The sequence below is a fragment of the Strix uralensis genome, chromosome 12 (genome assembly GCF_047716275.1).
Source record: "Strix uralensis isolate ZFMK-TIS-50842 chromosome 12, bStrUra1, whole genome shotgun sequence".
NCBI lineage: Eukaryota > Metazoa > Chordata > Aves > Strigiformes > Strigidae > Strix > Strix uralensis.
The window spans coordinates 14,245,597-14,264,196 of NC_133983.1; the positions used below are offsets into that span (position 1 = coordinate 14,245,597).

Sequence of the window (18,600 nt, forward strand, 5' to 3'; positions counted from 1 at the left end):
AAAGAAAAATAACTATTCCACAAAATTTATCTGGGATTGAATGAGAGGGAAAGGAGAAGAAAATTAATCTATTTGATGATTCATCTGACTCTAGAAGAGGAGGATCAATGAAAAGGGAAACACTATCACTTTAAGATACAGGTCTAAATCTTTCCATGTATATGTTGAAAAGTTACACCCTGGAAATTTTCTGGTCAGGTCTTAAAAATTATTTTCACTGACATCTAAAAATGTCATAGTACCTTGGGCCTTACCTTCTGAAGTCAATGGAAAGACTGAAGTCAATTTTGACAAACCCTTAGCAAGACCCTTTCAGACTTTTTTTTCTTAGTTTTATCAGTTTTATTTAGCCAGAAGAAAGAAAAATTCTGAAATTATAAGTGTCAGAAAAACAGGGGCTGCAAAACGTATTTAATCCTTCAGTGTTTGAAAATCAGGAAGACAAATGGAGAGGACAATTGAAAATACAGAAAAACCCAACCCAAAACCAACCCCCAAACAAAAACCAAAAAGCAAGCTCACATACCCTCTGTCCCCACAAATCCTCAAGGTAGCTGCCTTTTGCAAGAAGAAAAACAATACTGTTTCACAGTAACAGCAGCAGACGTCTACAGGGATTGACAAATAATGGATGAACTATTAGCTACTCAAAAGTTGTTTAGCCAAGTTCTCATTTTCCATGCTAATAAGCTGCACACACTATAAAGTATCCATAAATAAAAAGATTGTATTTAATATTACCACATTGATAAAATTATTTTCTTTTTAAAAATGCAATAATTGTTTTCTTTTTTTAACCAACGAGGATGATTTTAATTAAAAAACCCCAATAAAACACTATTTAAGACTCCAGTAAGAAACCTTTGAAAAGCAGAGAAAGAAATGCTCTGATGGTCTCCTTCTGTGTGCTAGATCAACATCATGCAATCAGATGGGATCAACTAGCATTTCCATCTCCAAATGAAGTAAAAATCAAATTTGTCTTGGCCAATAAGGAAAAATGATTAATATCACTGAACCTCTGTCAGAATATTTTGTGTTACATAGATCAAAGGAATAACACAGTATGCAAACCTGTTCTACTAGTAAAAAAGAATGTTTTTGCTGGCACAGAGCCACTTTCTGTTTTCTTGCATTGCTGCCTGGCTTTTTCCTCCTGTCAACTGAGATCCATGCAAAATTGTTCCGCTGCCTCCTGACTCACTGTCTGTATTCATTTTAAAAAGGGAAAAAAGGAAGACCCAGGGAACTACAGGCCAGTCAGTCTCACCTCTGTGCCTGGCAAGATCATGGAGCGGATAGTCCTGGAAACTGTGCTAGGGCACATGGGAAATAAGGAGGTGATTGGTGACAGCCAACATGGCTTCACTAAGGGCAAACTGTGCCTGACCAATTTGGTGGCCTTCTATGACAGGGTTACAGTGTTGGTGGATAAGGGAAGAGCAACTGATATCATCTACCTGGACTTGTGCAAAGCATCTGACGTTGTCCCGCACGACAAACTTGTCTCTAAATTGGAGAGACATGGACTTGATGGATGGATCCCCCCCTTACATTTGGTGTGTAAAGAAATTGGCAGGACAGTCACACTCAAAGAGTTGTGGTCAACAGCTGGATGTCCAAGTGGAGAGCAGTGACAAGTGGTGTTTCTCAGGGGTCGGTGCTGGGACCAGATGGGGATGGGGAGGGACTCTTTATCAGGGAGTGTAGGGATAGGATGAGGGGTAATGGTTTTCAACTGAAATAGGGTAGATGCAGATTAGATCTAAGGAAGAAATCCTTTACTGTGAGGGTGATGAGACACTGGCACAGGTTGCCCAGAGAAGCTGTGGCAGTGTTCAAGGTCAGGTTGGATGGGGCTTTGAGCAACCTGGTCTAGTGGAAGGTGTGCCTGCCCAGGGCAGGGGGGTTGGGACTAGATAGTCTTTAAGGTCCCTTCCAACCCAAACCATTCTGTGATTCTATGATTCCTGCCTGCTTGCAAAAGGCACAGATATTAATTTCTAACATTCACTCCAAATTAAAATTATTAATCATCAGCATAAACACAGCATTATCCATCATCTTTAATGCCTTCCTACTTTTTACTACTAAGTCTGTAAAATGCGTTGTCATGTTTACAAATCTTGTTTCACAAAATAAAACCAGAATTCTAAAAAACCAGAATGTGTTCATCATGGGCACAGTTTGAAATTAAATTTTTAAAAATGGAAATTCATCATTGGGGCAATTTCTTTTTAAATTGAAATACCATTTATTTAAGAATAAGAAAAGTAGGTGCAACTATTAATTAGGAGAACATCCATATAGTCTTTCAAAAGACTGATTTTCAAACAGATATTAACCTATTTCTTGTGAATTATTTTAATATATATTTGACTTCTGAAAAGAGGAAGTAAAACAAGACAGAGAAGCTGAAGCTAAACTTGAGATTTTCAAAGATTCATAAAGTAGCATGCATGTAATTCCAGTAAAAAATTATAAGGACAAACTCTTTAACTTTATTCTGTCTCCTTGAAAATTCAAACCCCTATATTTAACTGATAGTTTTGGGATACCTCAAATGAAATCATAACTGTCAGCGGCAGCGACATCCTACACCAAAACAAGTCTGAGATAACCGCTGCATTTTACCATGTCAGTGATACATGGAGCAAAGAGTGCTTGAAAAGGCAATGATATAATAAATCATAAAAATTCCTCCTGTTCTGCTGTTAGACTACAGGTTTAAAAGCGCAAAAAGCAAGCTTTAACTTCTTGGACCATAAACACTTGCAAAAGGTGTTCTGGTCTATTGTATTTGCTTTCATATAACTCAAGTTTAACAAGTGTAAAGGATCTTTAGATTCCAGTGCTTTCTAAACATATCTTGACCACTTAAAACAAAAAACAACTTATCAAGAGCCAACTATATAGTATGAAGACCAAGCTGAGACTTGAGTTGTAGAACAAGTCATTCCAAGGATCTTTGAAAGCGGATGCCATAAAATTACTTTAGTTCCAGAAAGGTGAGGGAATAGCCTAAAGATTTGCTCAGCGCATGGTAATCCCACTGACTGGTGTTTTTCCCCATAATAAAAGATTGGTTCTAATTCTTTCAAATCTGTCAGAAGCAGTTATGCCTCACAATTATGTTGACTGATTCAACTTCTAAATCTGCATGATATTTGTTGAGCAAACACTTTGGAGAGAACCCAATGCACAACCCTTCTGTAACAAAGACTTCTGCAAGACACACTATACATCTACTTTTGTTTAAAAGGGCAAGAAAGGAAGGAAACAAGGCCAGGTTTTCCAAAAGACAGCTCTGTCATTTAATGTGTCCGACCCATTCCAAAGAGAAAATTACCTAGTATCCTGAATTCTTCTTAATATTGTTAAAATATTGACTACAGATTTGAGGCATAATTGCAGGGGTTGCTGAAATGTCTATGGATAATCCAAGCATGAAGTGAGAATGCCAGCTGTAATGTGTGCAAACTAATTAATCACATTCAGTGCTGGATAACTAAAAAGAGACTGTAGTCAAAAGTACTTTTTTCCAACTATGTCACAGTACCCAAGTGCCTCCCAAATAATCAAGAATTCATCCTTACATTTCCACTTAGAAATTAGGAATTACTAGTAGTATAAAGATCTGATATAGAGGAATGTCTGCATTTGGAAGTCTCTGGTATAACACAGATTTCCAAGTCTCAAACCAGAATCTTAATCATGCTTTATACAAAACCTTAACATGAAAACAGCTTTAAAATGCTCAAATTATACCATCTGAAAGTTGAATTTAATTAAAAAAATGTGGTGCGTTGTACCCAAAATACATTTCACAATCACTTTAGTAATTAGATTTTCTCTACAGAAAACATCACTGTAGTTGTTTTGGGACTTTCCAGGTCTTCAACAACATTATCTTTCTTGACTAATATAACGGTTGTAATATACTGGATGAGAAAAGACACAAAGTAATCAGATCTCCCTTGAGTGCTGGCCCAGCATATGGTCCTGCAAATTTTGGAATATGGTGTTTGGGATAGTTTGCTGAATATTCTTAAGATGACTGCTCTTCCACTATGTGAAAAAGAGGGTTTTTTCTTATCCCTAAAAATGACTGTCTTCGATAAGCGGTGATTCACTGAACTAGCCCTGAAGCTGCCTTTGGAAGCTCAGTATTCAAAAACCATCTGTGCCAGCAAGTACCAGGAGAGGGCTTTCACTTGATATTTAAACAAATTATACCCTCAGATATTTCAAACATATACTCTATATTTATGTATTTTGGGATACTAGCCATAGGTCTTGATGAAAAGCCAGATTATTTTATTATTATTATTATTCAATATGGAAAAATACTTGCATTTAACCTCTACACTTTAATTCCTTAGTCAAAAACGATGGACTTTGCAATATGCCAATTCTGCATTCATGCCACCTTAGCACTACTCAAATATTTAACTTGTAAAGCCACTTGACCTAGTGTTAGGATGATTAATGCTTTTCTTAAAGCTTTAACTCTTACATTACATGAAAATATTCATAAACAAAACCAATTTTTAATCCTAATTCTTAAAAGCCTTACGATTCAAGAAAAAAACGACTGAAAACGTGAACTGAATAGATTCAAAATCTGTAAGGTAAACAAAAGCAACTCCAAATTTATTATTTTTAATCTGACATAACTGAAGATACTAGCTAAAGAGCTTAAGTGGTTGTTGTCTTCCCTTTCCTGTATATGTCATCCAGTGCCCTACCTTTGCCATCCACTGCTGTGTACCAACACAAGCATTAACAGGACCCACACAGCAAATAAGAATTAGGCAGTATTGCTGCTAAATGTATAACATGGTACAGGACTGTTAGATGCCTAACTTGATAATCATGCATTAAATCCAAAAAAGCAGTAACATTTAAAGATATTTTCCAATAATTTTGTCTAGTATCATTAAATAAATTAAACTATCAAATTCTGCAAATGCAATATTTTCAAGTCTGCAAGGCAGAGAAGCTGAATTCTTCCAAAGGTATCTCATTTCTTTTTACCCTTTCTATTTCACTCTTGATCTAAACCGCATTATAATAATAAGCAGGCTGAATTACTGATGAGCTGTTGGCTGCTGCAAAAGAAGCTGTGTTTCCAGCAGATTATCTAAAATACAAGAAGACAAGAAAAGTACTAAAAAGAAAGTGAATGAAGAGCAGGTGATCTCAAGTTTGACGTCTCTGCCTTGTTGTAAGTTCCTTTCCCAGTGTTCGCTGGGCTCTAGGCCAAACTACTTCAGCAAGCTAAGCAGAAACTATTCACTTTTTATTGTTGTTAGGTTAGTTTTCTGCCAATTTATCAAATGGAAACGGGTTAGCACAGGGTACAACAAGAGCCAGAGCCAATGAAAGGGAAGGGGCAGGAATGCACACTACTAGGGACTGGGATAGAGATCACAGTCAGATTAGCTCAGGCTACTGTGTAATCACAGTCCGAAACTAGTTACACATTTGGTGGCAGTGTTATTTGAAGCGTCTAGTCCCTGCTCATCCACTTTTCTATAAAATCTTTTTTTCCCATTTTTTGGAAAGGAATTTTTTATATGTCTGCATGGAGAAGTGAATCAAATAACATATATGATGTAAAAATAACCTCACTCCAAAACTGCTAATTTTCCAACTCCCCAAGTAAAAGTAATCAAAAAACCCAGCCATACTAGTACAGAAGAACCAAAGTATGAGCCTGGCCTTGTTAACTTAAGCTAATGCTGTCATCCGAAAAACCCCTCTATTTAGCTATGGCCTGAAAAGAAGCAAAGAAGTCCAAATGAGTCCTGGCAATGTGAGACAGAGAACAAGTTTAAAGAAAACACTCTTGAACAAAGCGCTGGTGGAAAAATATTTGCAATTATGAGTCCAAGCTTTTTCACATTTATAAAAGCTGTGTAAGAGCTGTTTCTCTGTATACAACAAACAGTACTTGTCACAGAAACGCTAAGCTTTTCCATCAACTTCTTCTCCATCACTACTTCCTAAATTGACCTCCTGCTCAGATCAAAAGGGTATTATTAAAAAGATCCAATTTCTAAAGAGAAATTGTGAGCTAGTATTTCTGTTGAACGAAGAAGTTGGTCTGAAATCCAACACTTCTCCTTGAAAAAAATGGCCAATGCAACCAAGTAAAATATCAACCAAGAGTTAGAAGAGGAAAAAATGTAACATGCAGGGGTGGGATGGTAACATGCAGGGGTGCGATGATTTGTAAATGATATCTCTTTGGATCAGCAAATGTGCAGTGTCCCAGCTGCAACAGAAGCAGACATATCTGTCAAAAAAGATTAATGTGGAGACCAGCAACTTTAATGACAAAAACTGGATATTTTGACAAAAAAGAAAGGGCAGGCCAAAAAAACTCTTGCCAAAGCAGACCTTGCAAACAGAGATTATCAGTAACAAGGATTTAAGAAGCTTAGAAATTGCTCCGAGAAATCAGAGGGTCATAGACCATAGTGGAAGTCAGACATCCGAAGGTGAAACTGGGCTAAGGGATGTCTGTAAGAGAGGACATAGTCTTCTTATAGCTTTTTATGTTTATAATCTCCAGAAAACCAAAAAGAAATCAGATAGTCTTAGACAAACAATACAAATTTCCAGTACTCTTTTTAGAGTGAAACATTTTTGAGGAGTTGAGTTTACTTATGCATAGCAGCCCTAATAAGTAGCTCAGAAAAATAACAGAACGATGGAGTTTCTAGCAGCCAACTTGCATGAGACAGCTTCTACAACACTTTAGATCCTATCCCCAGAAAAGACATTGAATAATCCAGATACAGTACCCAAGTCCTTGAAATCAGCTTGCAGGCAGGCATGAATGTGAGTGGTTAGAAGCTAGGAGGAGAGGGATGGGAGCAATTTAGTTTGAACTGGCAGAAGAGCCACACAATTAATGACTCCAGAAAATCCATGTATCGGCAAAAACTTCAAGGATTATTTGTAAATTGAGTAACACAGAAATTCAGCAAAATCTGGGCTAGGGGAGCAACAAAAGGAAGCAAAAATCTCCAGAAGCCGTTGGAGTTTGCCACAGACCTTTATCTTTCCTTGAAGCACTGTACCAGGAGAGTAAGGAGCTTCTGGAGAGAGAGGGAAGCTGTTGACCATAACCCATGCAGATATATAGCTCTCAATAAAATGTTTCACTGAAGGTGACCACAGTTTGGTTCATCCAACTATAAAAGTTTTAAAAAGGATCATTTTTTTTAAAAGGAGCAATAGACAATAAAAATTAAATTCTGATACTTAGGAGAAAATATTCCTTTGGTCAAGGGAAGACAAGCAGGGAACATACATTTGTTAAAATCTGAAGGGATCCACGTATTATTAGAAGGTTCAAATTATTTTAAAATTAATCTTGTGTGAAAGCCAAAGCTATCACAATCCAGTTGAGCTTCTAGTGAAAGCTTCTTTTGGCCTGTTGCTGCAGGATTTCTTACAGGTGTGTATGGAGAACAGAATTCTTTACAGAATGTAGGACAGTGAGGGAGACTGAAGGTAAGGGAATGCAACAGGACAACACAAAACCCAGGAAGCTCCCTCAGTCTGAAACTTATTTGACCAGAAAACAGGAGCACTTCCTATATAAATATCTGAAGTCATCAGTCAACTTTAGAATATAAACAAGGTCCATTTCTATTCCTAGCTCAGCTAATTCCTTAGCACTAATCTTAGCACACGAAAAGAAAGAGAATTCAGATAAAAGCTATCCAAAATGGGAAACAAAAAGGCCTTTGGAAACGCCTGGCATTTAGACAGTCAAATGCCTGAGCCAAAACTGTTAGTCAGTTATTCAAAACAAAATGTTTGCATTTTCCTCAGAACAGACATATAATAGGGAGAATTACTTTGACTCCTATTGTGTAGGCATATTTAACAGAAACAAAAGCAGCCCAACTGTATCTGTACTGAACAACACAGTACTCTTACAGAGTTATCCAAGGTAATACAAACACGTTACCCTAGTTCTCCACATCAGTTAATATGTATCACACTTTTGTTGATTTTGCATTCCATTGTGTACTATAGCTACCTCTCCATTTAAGAGAGCAGGAAAATCATGCTAAGAAATCTGATTCTACTTCTAGAGCACAGTATTCTTATTAAAATTAGAAACAATTTATCACGATTACAAACTTATATTTGCAGTTGTGGGGGTCAACCAGCCATTCTGTAAAATGTTTTGACACATATTTGTCACAAAAGCACACTACCGGTATTACTACAAGCTCTTGGTCCAAACTGGAGGCAAGACTACAGCTGTGTTTCTGTGGATATTTCTCCATGCCCTGTTCTTTTTTCTGTTTTCCTTTGGATTACGCAGAGGAGAAAACCAGTATAAAGGCAGTGAACAGTTTAAGGGAGAGACTTATACTTCACATTTAACTTATTTTAAAAATATTATTTCATTATCTGTTGAAAGTTAGCACTTGAAAATACAGCTAAGAGCAGATGTCATTTTAACTGTGGCAAGATAAACTGGACTCACAGTCCTTCTAACTTGCACCACCTTTTCCAAGTTACACAGTTCACTGAGAATATTGGCATGTAGCATCTCTAGTTATTCCTAGTAGGTTTTGAAATAATAATTTCTCTTATTGTGTATAGACATATACCTCTCCTCCTATGGTAAGCAGTCCAGGAGAATCAAGCTTCCGTTTTTTCCGGGGACCGATAGCTGCCAGTGCAGTTAGATTGGCATCCCTCTGCCTCATTTGTGCAAGTTCTTGTTGCTGCATCTGTTAGAGAGAGAAACCCTGTTTAGTTTTTATTCTGTTGTCATTTCAAAGAGTTATTCTCAGACTTGCAAGCATGAGGTGAAAGTCACACATGAGCAATCCCTAACAGTACTTTGCTGTTCCTAGAAATACCATTTTAGCAACTCAAGCATGCAGCCTTGCAGAGTAATAATGAAGATACAGAAGTTCTCTTGACTTTCCACAGATTTCTGCTTCCAAATAACTCAACTGTTTTTGAAAGCTCCATCCTTATCCTTGAAGATTACCTTAGCCAGTTAAGTACTATATACTAAGTACACATCTCCAGTTTAAGATTGACATGAAGAGTGTAAATACCAATTCAAATACTCAAGAAATAAACTCATTTTCTTTCATCTCAGATTTACTTTGAAATTCAAATATATTTGATATTTGCTTAAAAAAATATATATATAAATTAATAAAACACCTCTATCTAAATGTTAGCAGAAGTTAATGCTGACACAAAAACCCTACAAACTGAATTTATAACTTCTTTCTGGGATTATGATTTAGGTAACCAACACATCTGACAAGTCTGAGGATAAGAAAGCAACCTGCCAGCTGCATTATGTAACAATATAGCATGCTACAGAAAGTAAGAGAAAATACTTTGGCCACCACATGATGAAGAGGTAAGATTGCATATTCATTGTAAACTGTATAATCCTTTTAGAGAGTTAATGATAGAAGATGTATTCCCATGAACAATATTAGTTTAATAAATATTCTGATTATCAATACTACACAAGAATAATTGATTAGGTAATGCACCATATGATTTTAATCAGATAAAAGCATTCATAGCTCTTAGTAATCATTCTTATTAATTTCAAAACTTTAGGTTTGTAAAATCCTTCCATAAATCCAGGGGAGGTATTTGTTCTCTAATCCCATTGATGTCATACTAGTTCCCACTTCAACAGAAATGCACAGACCACTACCCTCAAGAAATTCAGTAGTGGTAATAAAAACATTGCATGATACAGGCAGAATTCTTCATTAAAATAAAACTGAACTGACAAGTGTAGATAGAAGTGTCTCAGCCATTACTTACATGTGAGCTGCATATACAAGTGGGGCCTGAACTATCTTGGCCAACGTTAAAAGGAAAGGAGGCTTAAACAAAAAAGTACCAATGCATGGTATCTTTTCTCCATTCACTTCAGCCTACAAAAAGCAGGTTCGCTTAATGCATCCTATTTAGTGCATTGTTCAGGTTTATTCATTTAGCAATGCAACACTTTTCCATGTATTTCAGAAAAAGCAAATTCAGTACATTTAGTTTGAAAGCCCATTTTTAACATTTTTATGCTATGTATTTTGCAACTTCAGTTATTATCATAACTTCAATATAACATTATCTACAAATACACGTCTCATCAACAGGCTAAAAGAATTTCCTCAATACAAAAAAGAAACGTGGAAAAATATCTAAATAATAGTGCAAAGGTCTATACATACTTCTCTTTGCCAACTCATATTAGGTTTTTAGCTCAAATATCTTTGGCTCTCTTCCAGATTAAATGCCAGTTAGACAGACCTGCCCGCTTACCCTTTCAAGGTAGATAGCAACAGTGGTGAGCTCTAATCATTTACAAAGGTCATGATCGGAAGCTAGCCCGTAAGCAGTCATTTAAAATTCGATTGATCCCTATTTGTAGTCAGGGAAAGAAAATGGACATTTCAGCTGTATTGTAATTATGAGGCTTCAAGGCAACTGTAAATAGATGTGCAAATCCAGATACTGGCAAATACCTTAGAGAAGAAATTATTACTATAGTATAACATATATCCAGGAAAGGTTGAAGATAAAACTGCGTATAAAAAAAGATCAATCATCTCTTTGCTAATTTGCCATGCTTGCCAGCCTATAAGGGTTATCACAATTATCAGAAGTCTGATGAATATTTAAGCAAGGGCCAACTGGCTTAGAGTGATCTCAGACGAAGTTGTAAAGTGGATGGCTTCACAGAATAAGAAATTTTGCACTGGAGTAACCCATAGTGGGACAAATCCTGCCCTCACTTCAAAACTGCAAAGTGTCTGGTGCTGTTTCACCAAGAAAGCATGGAATAGCTTCAAGAGTCTGCACAAGGGTTTGCACTCACTTATTCCTCCGGTTCTTTGCCCTTTCTTTTTTATTCAGTGAGAAGGGCAAAATAGTTCTTGATATCACAGGCTAATTTTTGACAAATATGTTAGTCTAGCACTGACTGTCCAAACAAATGCACAAGATTTTCAACTACCTATAATTTAGCACATGACAGGAAACCTGGCTCAGCAGATGGAGCCAAAGGAGCTGGGCTCTGTCCTACCGACATTGGGTGAACACTGGCAAGACCTTTCCCTTCACTTCCCTGTGCCTCTCCCTCCGCTTCACCTAGCTTGTCTATTTAGGCTGTAAACTCTCCAGATGTGGATCCTCCTCCAGTACGTGCCTTACTTATAATCCAGCCCCAGTGGGACTAATAGACACTACTTTAATACAAATAGAGAATATGCTGCCAGGTACAAAAACTCCAGACAAAAACACAATACAGTTTCTGATATTGGTTTTACAGTACACACCTTGATATACTACAATAGAGAAGAACAACCTTCTTATGTAAACCCTGATGAATGCTGGTCAAAAAACATCAAATACATCAAACACAGACGCATCAGCAGTAAGATCACAGTATCCTGATGTTCTATAAAATAAGGGCTGAAGTGCTGAAATACCTGACAGATACTATATTACACAAATTCTCATCACTCTTTTAAAAATTAATTATCACTGGTGATTTTTTTTTCCAAAGCTCATCTGAAGGCAGAGGATCATAAAATTACATTTAAAAATAATCAAAAGAATTATGATCCTGATACCGATTACCAACAGAGTCCATCTTGCAGTGGTTAGTGTACTCCAGTTGGCTTAAAGGAACATCTTTGCACACTCACCATTAACTATCAATTTGCTTACAATAAAACTCCTTTGTAGTTTGTGGATACTTACTAGCAAGACACTTGACAAGATTCCTAGATGTTATTTAACATCCTGAAGCAGACTAACCACCACTGATGGCTTCTTCATATCCCCATTCCAACATTCTCTTCTTTCCATCTCCAAGTCACATACTTCTGTTTTTTCATACCCTACATCAGATTTATCTGTACCAGTCTCTTTATTACTCATCACCTGACTCTTCATCAAAAATGTTAACCCCAACCATAATCTTTGCTTAAAAAAAAAAAAAAAAAGGCAGTATCTTGGCTTCAGTTCAAAAGAAGGGGACACTGTATCTTTCATAAAGATATTTACACATGCAACATGTCTGCTAACATTTGATTCAATGAGAGCTTTTCAAAATTAATGCCATGGAGATATGAGCTATTTTTAATAGTCATAAACCTGATCTTGCAAGAAGTTTAGGAACAGCCAAACAGCTTTATGGGAGTTGTGTAATTAACGTAGATTTAATTACTCTGCTTTAGTGTCAACAGAGATTACTTTTAAGACATACTTCTTGTACCACCAGATGCCAAATGCACGACCCTGACCACAGGAGACTCTTCTCCCCAGAATACTCTGAAACCGTATTCTCTACATCAAGTGGAAATGACTTTGCAATCAGTTTTGCATATACAGTTCCAAAGTAATCACCCTCTGAATTCTCAGCACTAAGAATAACATGAACGAAATGTTCTGAAATTACTCTTAAAAGTACCTGTGAAACTAAAGTTACATAAGCTTCTTACTTTACCTGATCAATTATATTTTAAAGTAACAAAGCAGCCTGTTATTACAAAATAGTTTATCTTCTAATTAAGCCAGTTAATAATTTCTGGACATTTAAACAAATGAAGCACCTGTTAATATCTATACATCCTGATAAAATAAATAAATTTCCTGTTAATTAACATGATTTAGCAGAAATTAATCTAACTCACTGCATCAACCAAGAAGATGCAACCATTTGATAGCTGCATTCATTCACATTCTCATTTTCATCCTGGACTGCTGATGCAATATCATTCTTTATGTTGCCTTCAGCAATATTAATATGGATATATTTATCAATAGCATATTAAAATTTCATTTGTAATCACCCTAATCAATAACAATTAACTTTTTTAAAAGTCAAAATACTTATCTAAACCACAAATATTCCTATATATTATACAAGAAAAATGTTTACAAATGAGATGCTGTTCCTTGCTCCTTATCTGATCCCAATTTATTTTTAGCATGTCATTTACTCACTGAGAGGTATTTAATTACTTAATGACAACTTTAACTTAGAGATCCCTTTGATGAAAAGTACAGTGTAAGAATTAAGCACAAATATGATTTCACACAATGAAATTTTCTTCTTTGTGATGGTGGCATAACATTAAAACTACTGAAAGAACACTACTACTTTAATAAAGTAAAGCTAACAACAGAGGTTCTAAAATTTTAGTTTTCCTTAGATCATTATTTGTTATGATACATTTAGGTATTTCAGAAAGAAGTGCCACGAGCCATATGCCACGAGGAAGACAGCCATATGTCTATCTGAAGTATCAACATTAGATCTTAAAATCTAGATTTAATAATTTCCAAAAACCAAGAATGCACTTAGTCATGGCATGCTTTGTAAATAATTTTACAACAGAAACCAAGCATTTACTTTAAGTCTTTTCCACTTCAAGCCTTTTCTGCACTACAAGTCATTGTGAGAACAGTCACTGATACTAATAAATAAATATATGGTGTGAATATATGTTCAGTAAATTTTTTTTCTTCTTGGATTTCTATTTCCACTAGCAGTTGTGGCAGTTCACACAACTGGAAAAAAACACTTGTTTCACAAATGAATATGGTTTCATTTTCAAGATTTCTCTAAGAACTAAATCCCCCATCCATTATTCTAACTAGTAGTACAATAACCACAGAGAACAGTGAAGACTGTTTTCCACTTTTTTACAAGATCAACTAAATCAAGAGTAAATTCAAGGAAGTGATGGCTAAAGGAATAAATTCAAGATTTCTTCAAGGTATGAATTTGGTCTGGAAGGACAACTGTAAAACAAATGCTGAATACTTGGTATGAACACCTACAGATCTCAAGTCAAACACCTTCTCCAATGCAGAAAACTAAATGGCCTATCAGTGGCTGTAATCTGTACTGTCAAGAGAGGATTCTTCCTCTTCAGTGAGCACAAAAGTCTGTTAATATCAGCTATGCAAACATCCCAGTGCATCTCACTTGCTCACCTGAATCCAGAGGAAAATGCAATGTCAAACAGCAAATTAGGTACTGCACTACTCATCAGAAGGACAGGAGTTGTTCAAAACCATAAGCAAAAGGCATCTTGTAAAGAAGGCGAAATATGGTCCAAACGGAGGGCAAAACCTAAGCAAACTGAAATTAGCTTTGTTTAAAGCAGAGATGTAGATGAAATATGGGCCTGACCTGTAGCTGCTAAAGACTGCACTAAGAGAAATTTCCTTCAATATGATCAGAAAGTAAGACGACTGGAACTCTTAACAATTTAAGTCTACATGTAAATATCTTCCAAAATAAGAGGGAGAAGAGGGAGGGGCATCACATGAGAGAGAGAAAGGTCAAGGAAGCATTTCTCTACCTACAGGCAGAAATTGGATGGGTTTTGGCCTGGAAGGAAAATAACCCGGTGACAGAGAGAGACAGAGATGATTGTGAAGACAAAGAAGAATAAAGAGCTTGAGGAAGTAGTCAAGTATGTTTAAATACTGTCAATATAGGATTTGATAAGGGAATAGAAGCTGAGTTATAAAAGTAAGTTTCTGTAGTCACAGAAACTCAGCCCACAAAGACCTAGATTTTGGCTACTTACAATTCCCAACATAGTTCAGAAATACCACCTAAGAAGAAAAGAGGACAGAGAAGAGGTTAACAGCACAACTGAAGCTATAAATATCGACAGACAGTAAACCGCAATCAAGAATGAAGACAGCCAGGAATGAACACCAAACAGGAAATTGGCAACGGAGAACGCTAAATGGCAGAAATGTTTGATGAAAGCAAGATCATATAAACAATGATTTAAGCATTGATTTCTAGCCAATAGGCATCAATGGAGATCCCTCCTAATTCTGTTTGCGACGGATGGTTTAATTCCTGATAACAGAGTCATATGCTGTGCAAAGCTTGTCTTAATTGATGGTTCTGCAACATGTATCTATCAGTCTCAGACAGTGATTACACCCTGTGGAAAAACATCTTCTTTTCTGACGAGAGCCTGAAATGTGGAAACATTACACATGTCCTAAGATGTCCACAATAGAAGGTGCAATTAAAAAAATGAAACTCATTAAAAATGCTGGCAGTAACCTCAACAAGTCCAGGACAATGATCAAGAAGGATCAGTACATCAGTGAATTTCAGAGAGAGTCTTGAAAAACAGACAATGTCTTCAGAATGCCCATGCTATGCTCCTGCCTCTTTTTTGCATTACTGAAGTCTCTAAAGGTCAGCAGAACTCCTACAGCAATAGCATGCTGGCTCATAAGAAACTGGTCTAAAGTAGCTAAAGTTTAGAAGTGTCACTGCAATAATGCAATACCAGAGCAGTTTTGCACGTGTAATAGCAAATCATACACTGAACACCTTCTGTGACACTTAAAACATTCATAACTCTGCCAAATTATACCTAATTTTCTTAGTATAAAGCTGGATGCTACTTCTCCACAAGTGTTCTCCCACAACCAAGTAAAAGCTCCAGTCATCACTTGCAATGGCTGCACATTTATTTGAAACAGATCAAGATTTTACTTTACTGAAAAGGGGTGTGTATGTTGGGTTTTTCTTTTTTTTTTCTTCTCCTTTCCCACACACTTTTAACAACAGTCAACAATTATGGCGTACTGTTTGAAATAAATCACCCTGGGCAAAGACTAAGCCGGGAACATTTCAGCCCCCAAGATGAATGTTTCTCAAAATAATGAGCATCTGAATACAGTTCTGGAACCTTAACTGGGGTACTTTTGACCAAGTGTCTTTCCTACAATAGACATTTGTGTTTATTAAATCTAATTTCATTATGTTTTGGACATTTACTCAAATTTTCCATTAACATTTCCCTTATTACTTTCAACACAATGTATGTCAAACTTCTGATACAGAAAATGCCAGGTGCATCCTGCCTTTCATTTTTATTTTTCCCTGAAAAAAAGCCTTAAGTGTAATTTTCTCCAGTCATGTACATTACCTAGTTAAATGTGATTTTTTAAATAATTATCAGTAAAACTACAATTTTATCTCCTTACTACTCAAGACCACATACTGTCTGAACTGATTCATATATATATATATATTCATACTCATAAGTTTCATTTTCTTGGAAGTCTCCTAAAAAGCTTACTCATAGCTTACAAAAAAAAATCAAATACATGAAGAATTTTGAGAGTGATTTTAAAAAGCCCTGTAATTTTTCAGTATACTTTGTTTCTGTACTATTTTATTCCCCAAATAGTTTGAAGTTCTTATCCCACTAGTCTCTTTAATCAACTAATGCTTTTTATGGGTACCTACAAACTTCTTTTTGTTAATTATGGGTATTCTTGGTTTGTTGCCTTTTTGATTCTTCAAATACAATGCACTATTTTAGTTTAACTTAAACCCATTTATTTCTGCAACTGTCCAACCATCTCTTAAACTACATATTCCCATCTATAGCAATGCAATATAAATACTTTTATTTAGAACGATATCCCTCAAATTCCTCTGAAAGTTCTACAACAATGGGGGTTTTTGTCTTTCCAGTAACCTTAATCATTACATTTCTTCATTCCTTAAAATCTGTTACTGGAGCGCCAGCACATTTTGTCTTGTTTTGATTATATTATTCCTCAAACAACTTATCTCTGGTAGCTCCAGTCCCAAGCTCTTCTATACTAAGCTGGCAACACTCCTATTTTAAGTCCTGATATTTGTTAGATCCCATAATGGTGTTCAGTAGATTTGCTGAGCCAAAAGCTCAGTAGAAGTTTGGTAGATTTGCTGAGTCATTTGCGCAAAGGGTGTCTGAGGCACAGACAACTACCAGGATCAGCATTACTAGGGCTGGCAACTTTTTGAGATGCCAGTAAGTTACTTGTAGTAAGATCTGAAAAAGTTCTGAAAAAATTTCCCTATGATCTGTTATTTTATTTTTTGTTATCAGTCTTCATTTTATTACGGAGCAATGTAACAATGGACAATTACAAGTCTTCTTAACCTGTTCTTCAATGGAAGCAAGACATACTCACACAGTATAAATATGACTGGTAAGAATACCCGTCAAAAAGCTCGATGGCTTACAGGCTCCTGAATTCAGGTGCATGCAACAGAAGAATATGCTCACTCTTGGGACATTGGTGAGAAAGACTAGTTTTCCCAGGCTCTTTGTTAATCTAAGTGGGGGTTTACTATCCTCCCAAGATTTCTAGGATGTTCTCCTTTCTCCCTGAAGTGAGACACTATATGAGGGCTCTGAAACTGATGTTTTAATGAAGATTAGGGAATATACAATACAGTGAAAACCTGTATGAATGATGGTTATGTCTAGAGTTATGGACTAGAGTAACAAAGAGCAGCAAACTTGTTGAGCTGTGGCTTTAGTTAGGGAGGTCTGACAAAAACCCTGGAATAATGGGAGCTAACTCAACTAAGAGAAGTGAGGAAATACACTTTACTTTTTTTAAAATCATGCACTGGAAAATATGAGGGTCAGATGAACCTCACAACCAAGCTTTCTATTAGCTCCCCACGCTTGCAGCTGGAATGCATGCAGTAACTCCCAGAGGCTATGCTGCCCACTGTAACACAGTGTTAAAGCTTGTACTAGAACATGAATCAACTGCCCTATTTTTCAGATGGTGAAGTATCCCAGAAATAAACATTTTTTAAAATACCCTTTAAAGGATCTTTCATTGTGTCAGAGTAATACAACAGCTACTTGAATAGTGAAAACTTTCCATGGACACTACAACTTTGCGTAAGTACTATGAGACTCGAACCAAGAATTTTATTGCTGCGATCTTCATGCATCGCACGTTTCAATAACATAGCATGGCCTTTTGTTACTTTTCTTTCTATTCCATCTCTGGCATACACTTGTACACCAGAACTGTACCAAAAACAGGGGGAAGTATGTTTTTGGTTAGTATATCATTGGAGTCAACTGAAGACTGAGGTACGTAGAAGATCTCAGCTTTGTGGAAGTGAAGAATGACAGTATGTCATACCATAAAATCTCAAGTCAGCCTGAAACATTTTTCCCATTTTTTCCAAATAAATATTTCTATTTTTTGGTAAAATTTTTCTGCTTATGCCATTACCACAAAACTTCTGAATAGCAGAAATTTTAAGTGCATTTAAAATACTAGTTAATCAGAAATTCTGGTAAGAGGCTTTATTAACTAGATTATTCCAAAAGAAAATGCCCAGATTTTGATACCAGTCCTCTAGCATTCTTATGGGAAATCTGCATCTTGAAACTGCCAGCCTCATTTGAGGAAATGAGGCAAATGTAGCAATCTACTAAAAATCATTTGGCTGTAATAAGTAATTTTAATCAAATAGTTAGAGCAAATGGCATTGAAGTTAATTTCTGAAGTGTCATAAACAGATGGGAAATGTGTAGTGTAGAGACTGGTTGTGCACTTTTAACGCAATATCCTTTTTTGCAGTCTGGATTGTGGTTTGATCAAGTCTAAGTGACATGACAAAAACAATTTTAATTTATTCTGAAACTATATTCAACTAAAGAATACACAATATAGCAAGTATGCTACTCTCTTCAAAAGTGAGATTTGAGGCAGAGC

General features: G+C 36.1%; 1 protein-coding gene across 2 annotated transcripts in view; it reads right to left on the reverse strand.

The window, feature by feature from the left end:
- Nucleotides 1-18,600, reverse strand: part of LOC141949031 (transcription initiation factor TFIID subunit 4-like) — a 149,834-nt gene that overhangs the window by 38,670 nt on the left and 92,564 nt on the right. For both annotated transcript variants that reach the window (XR_012630632.1, XM_074882200.1), the window contains exon 14: nt 8,646-8,768. Coding sequence is in view for 1 of the 2 variants with exons in the window: in XM_074882200.1 (XP_074738301.1) it covers nt 8,646-8,768 (123 nt within the window). In the remaining variant the exon portion in view is untranslated. The remainder of the gene's footprint in view (nt 1-8,645; nt 8,769-18,600) is intronic.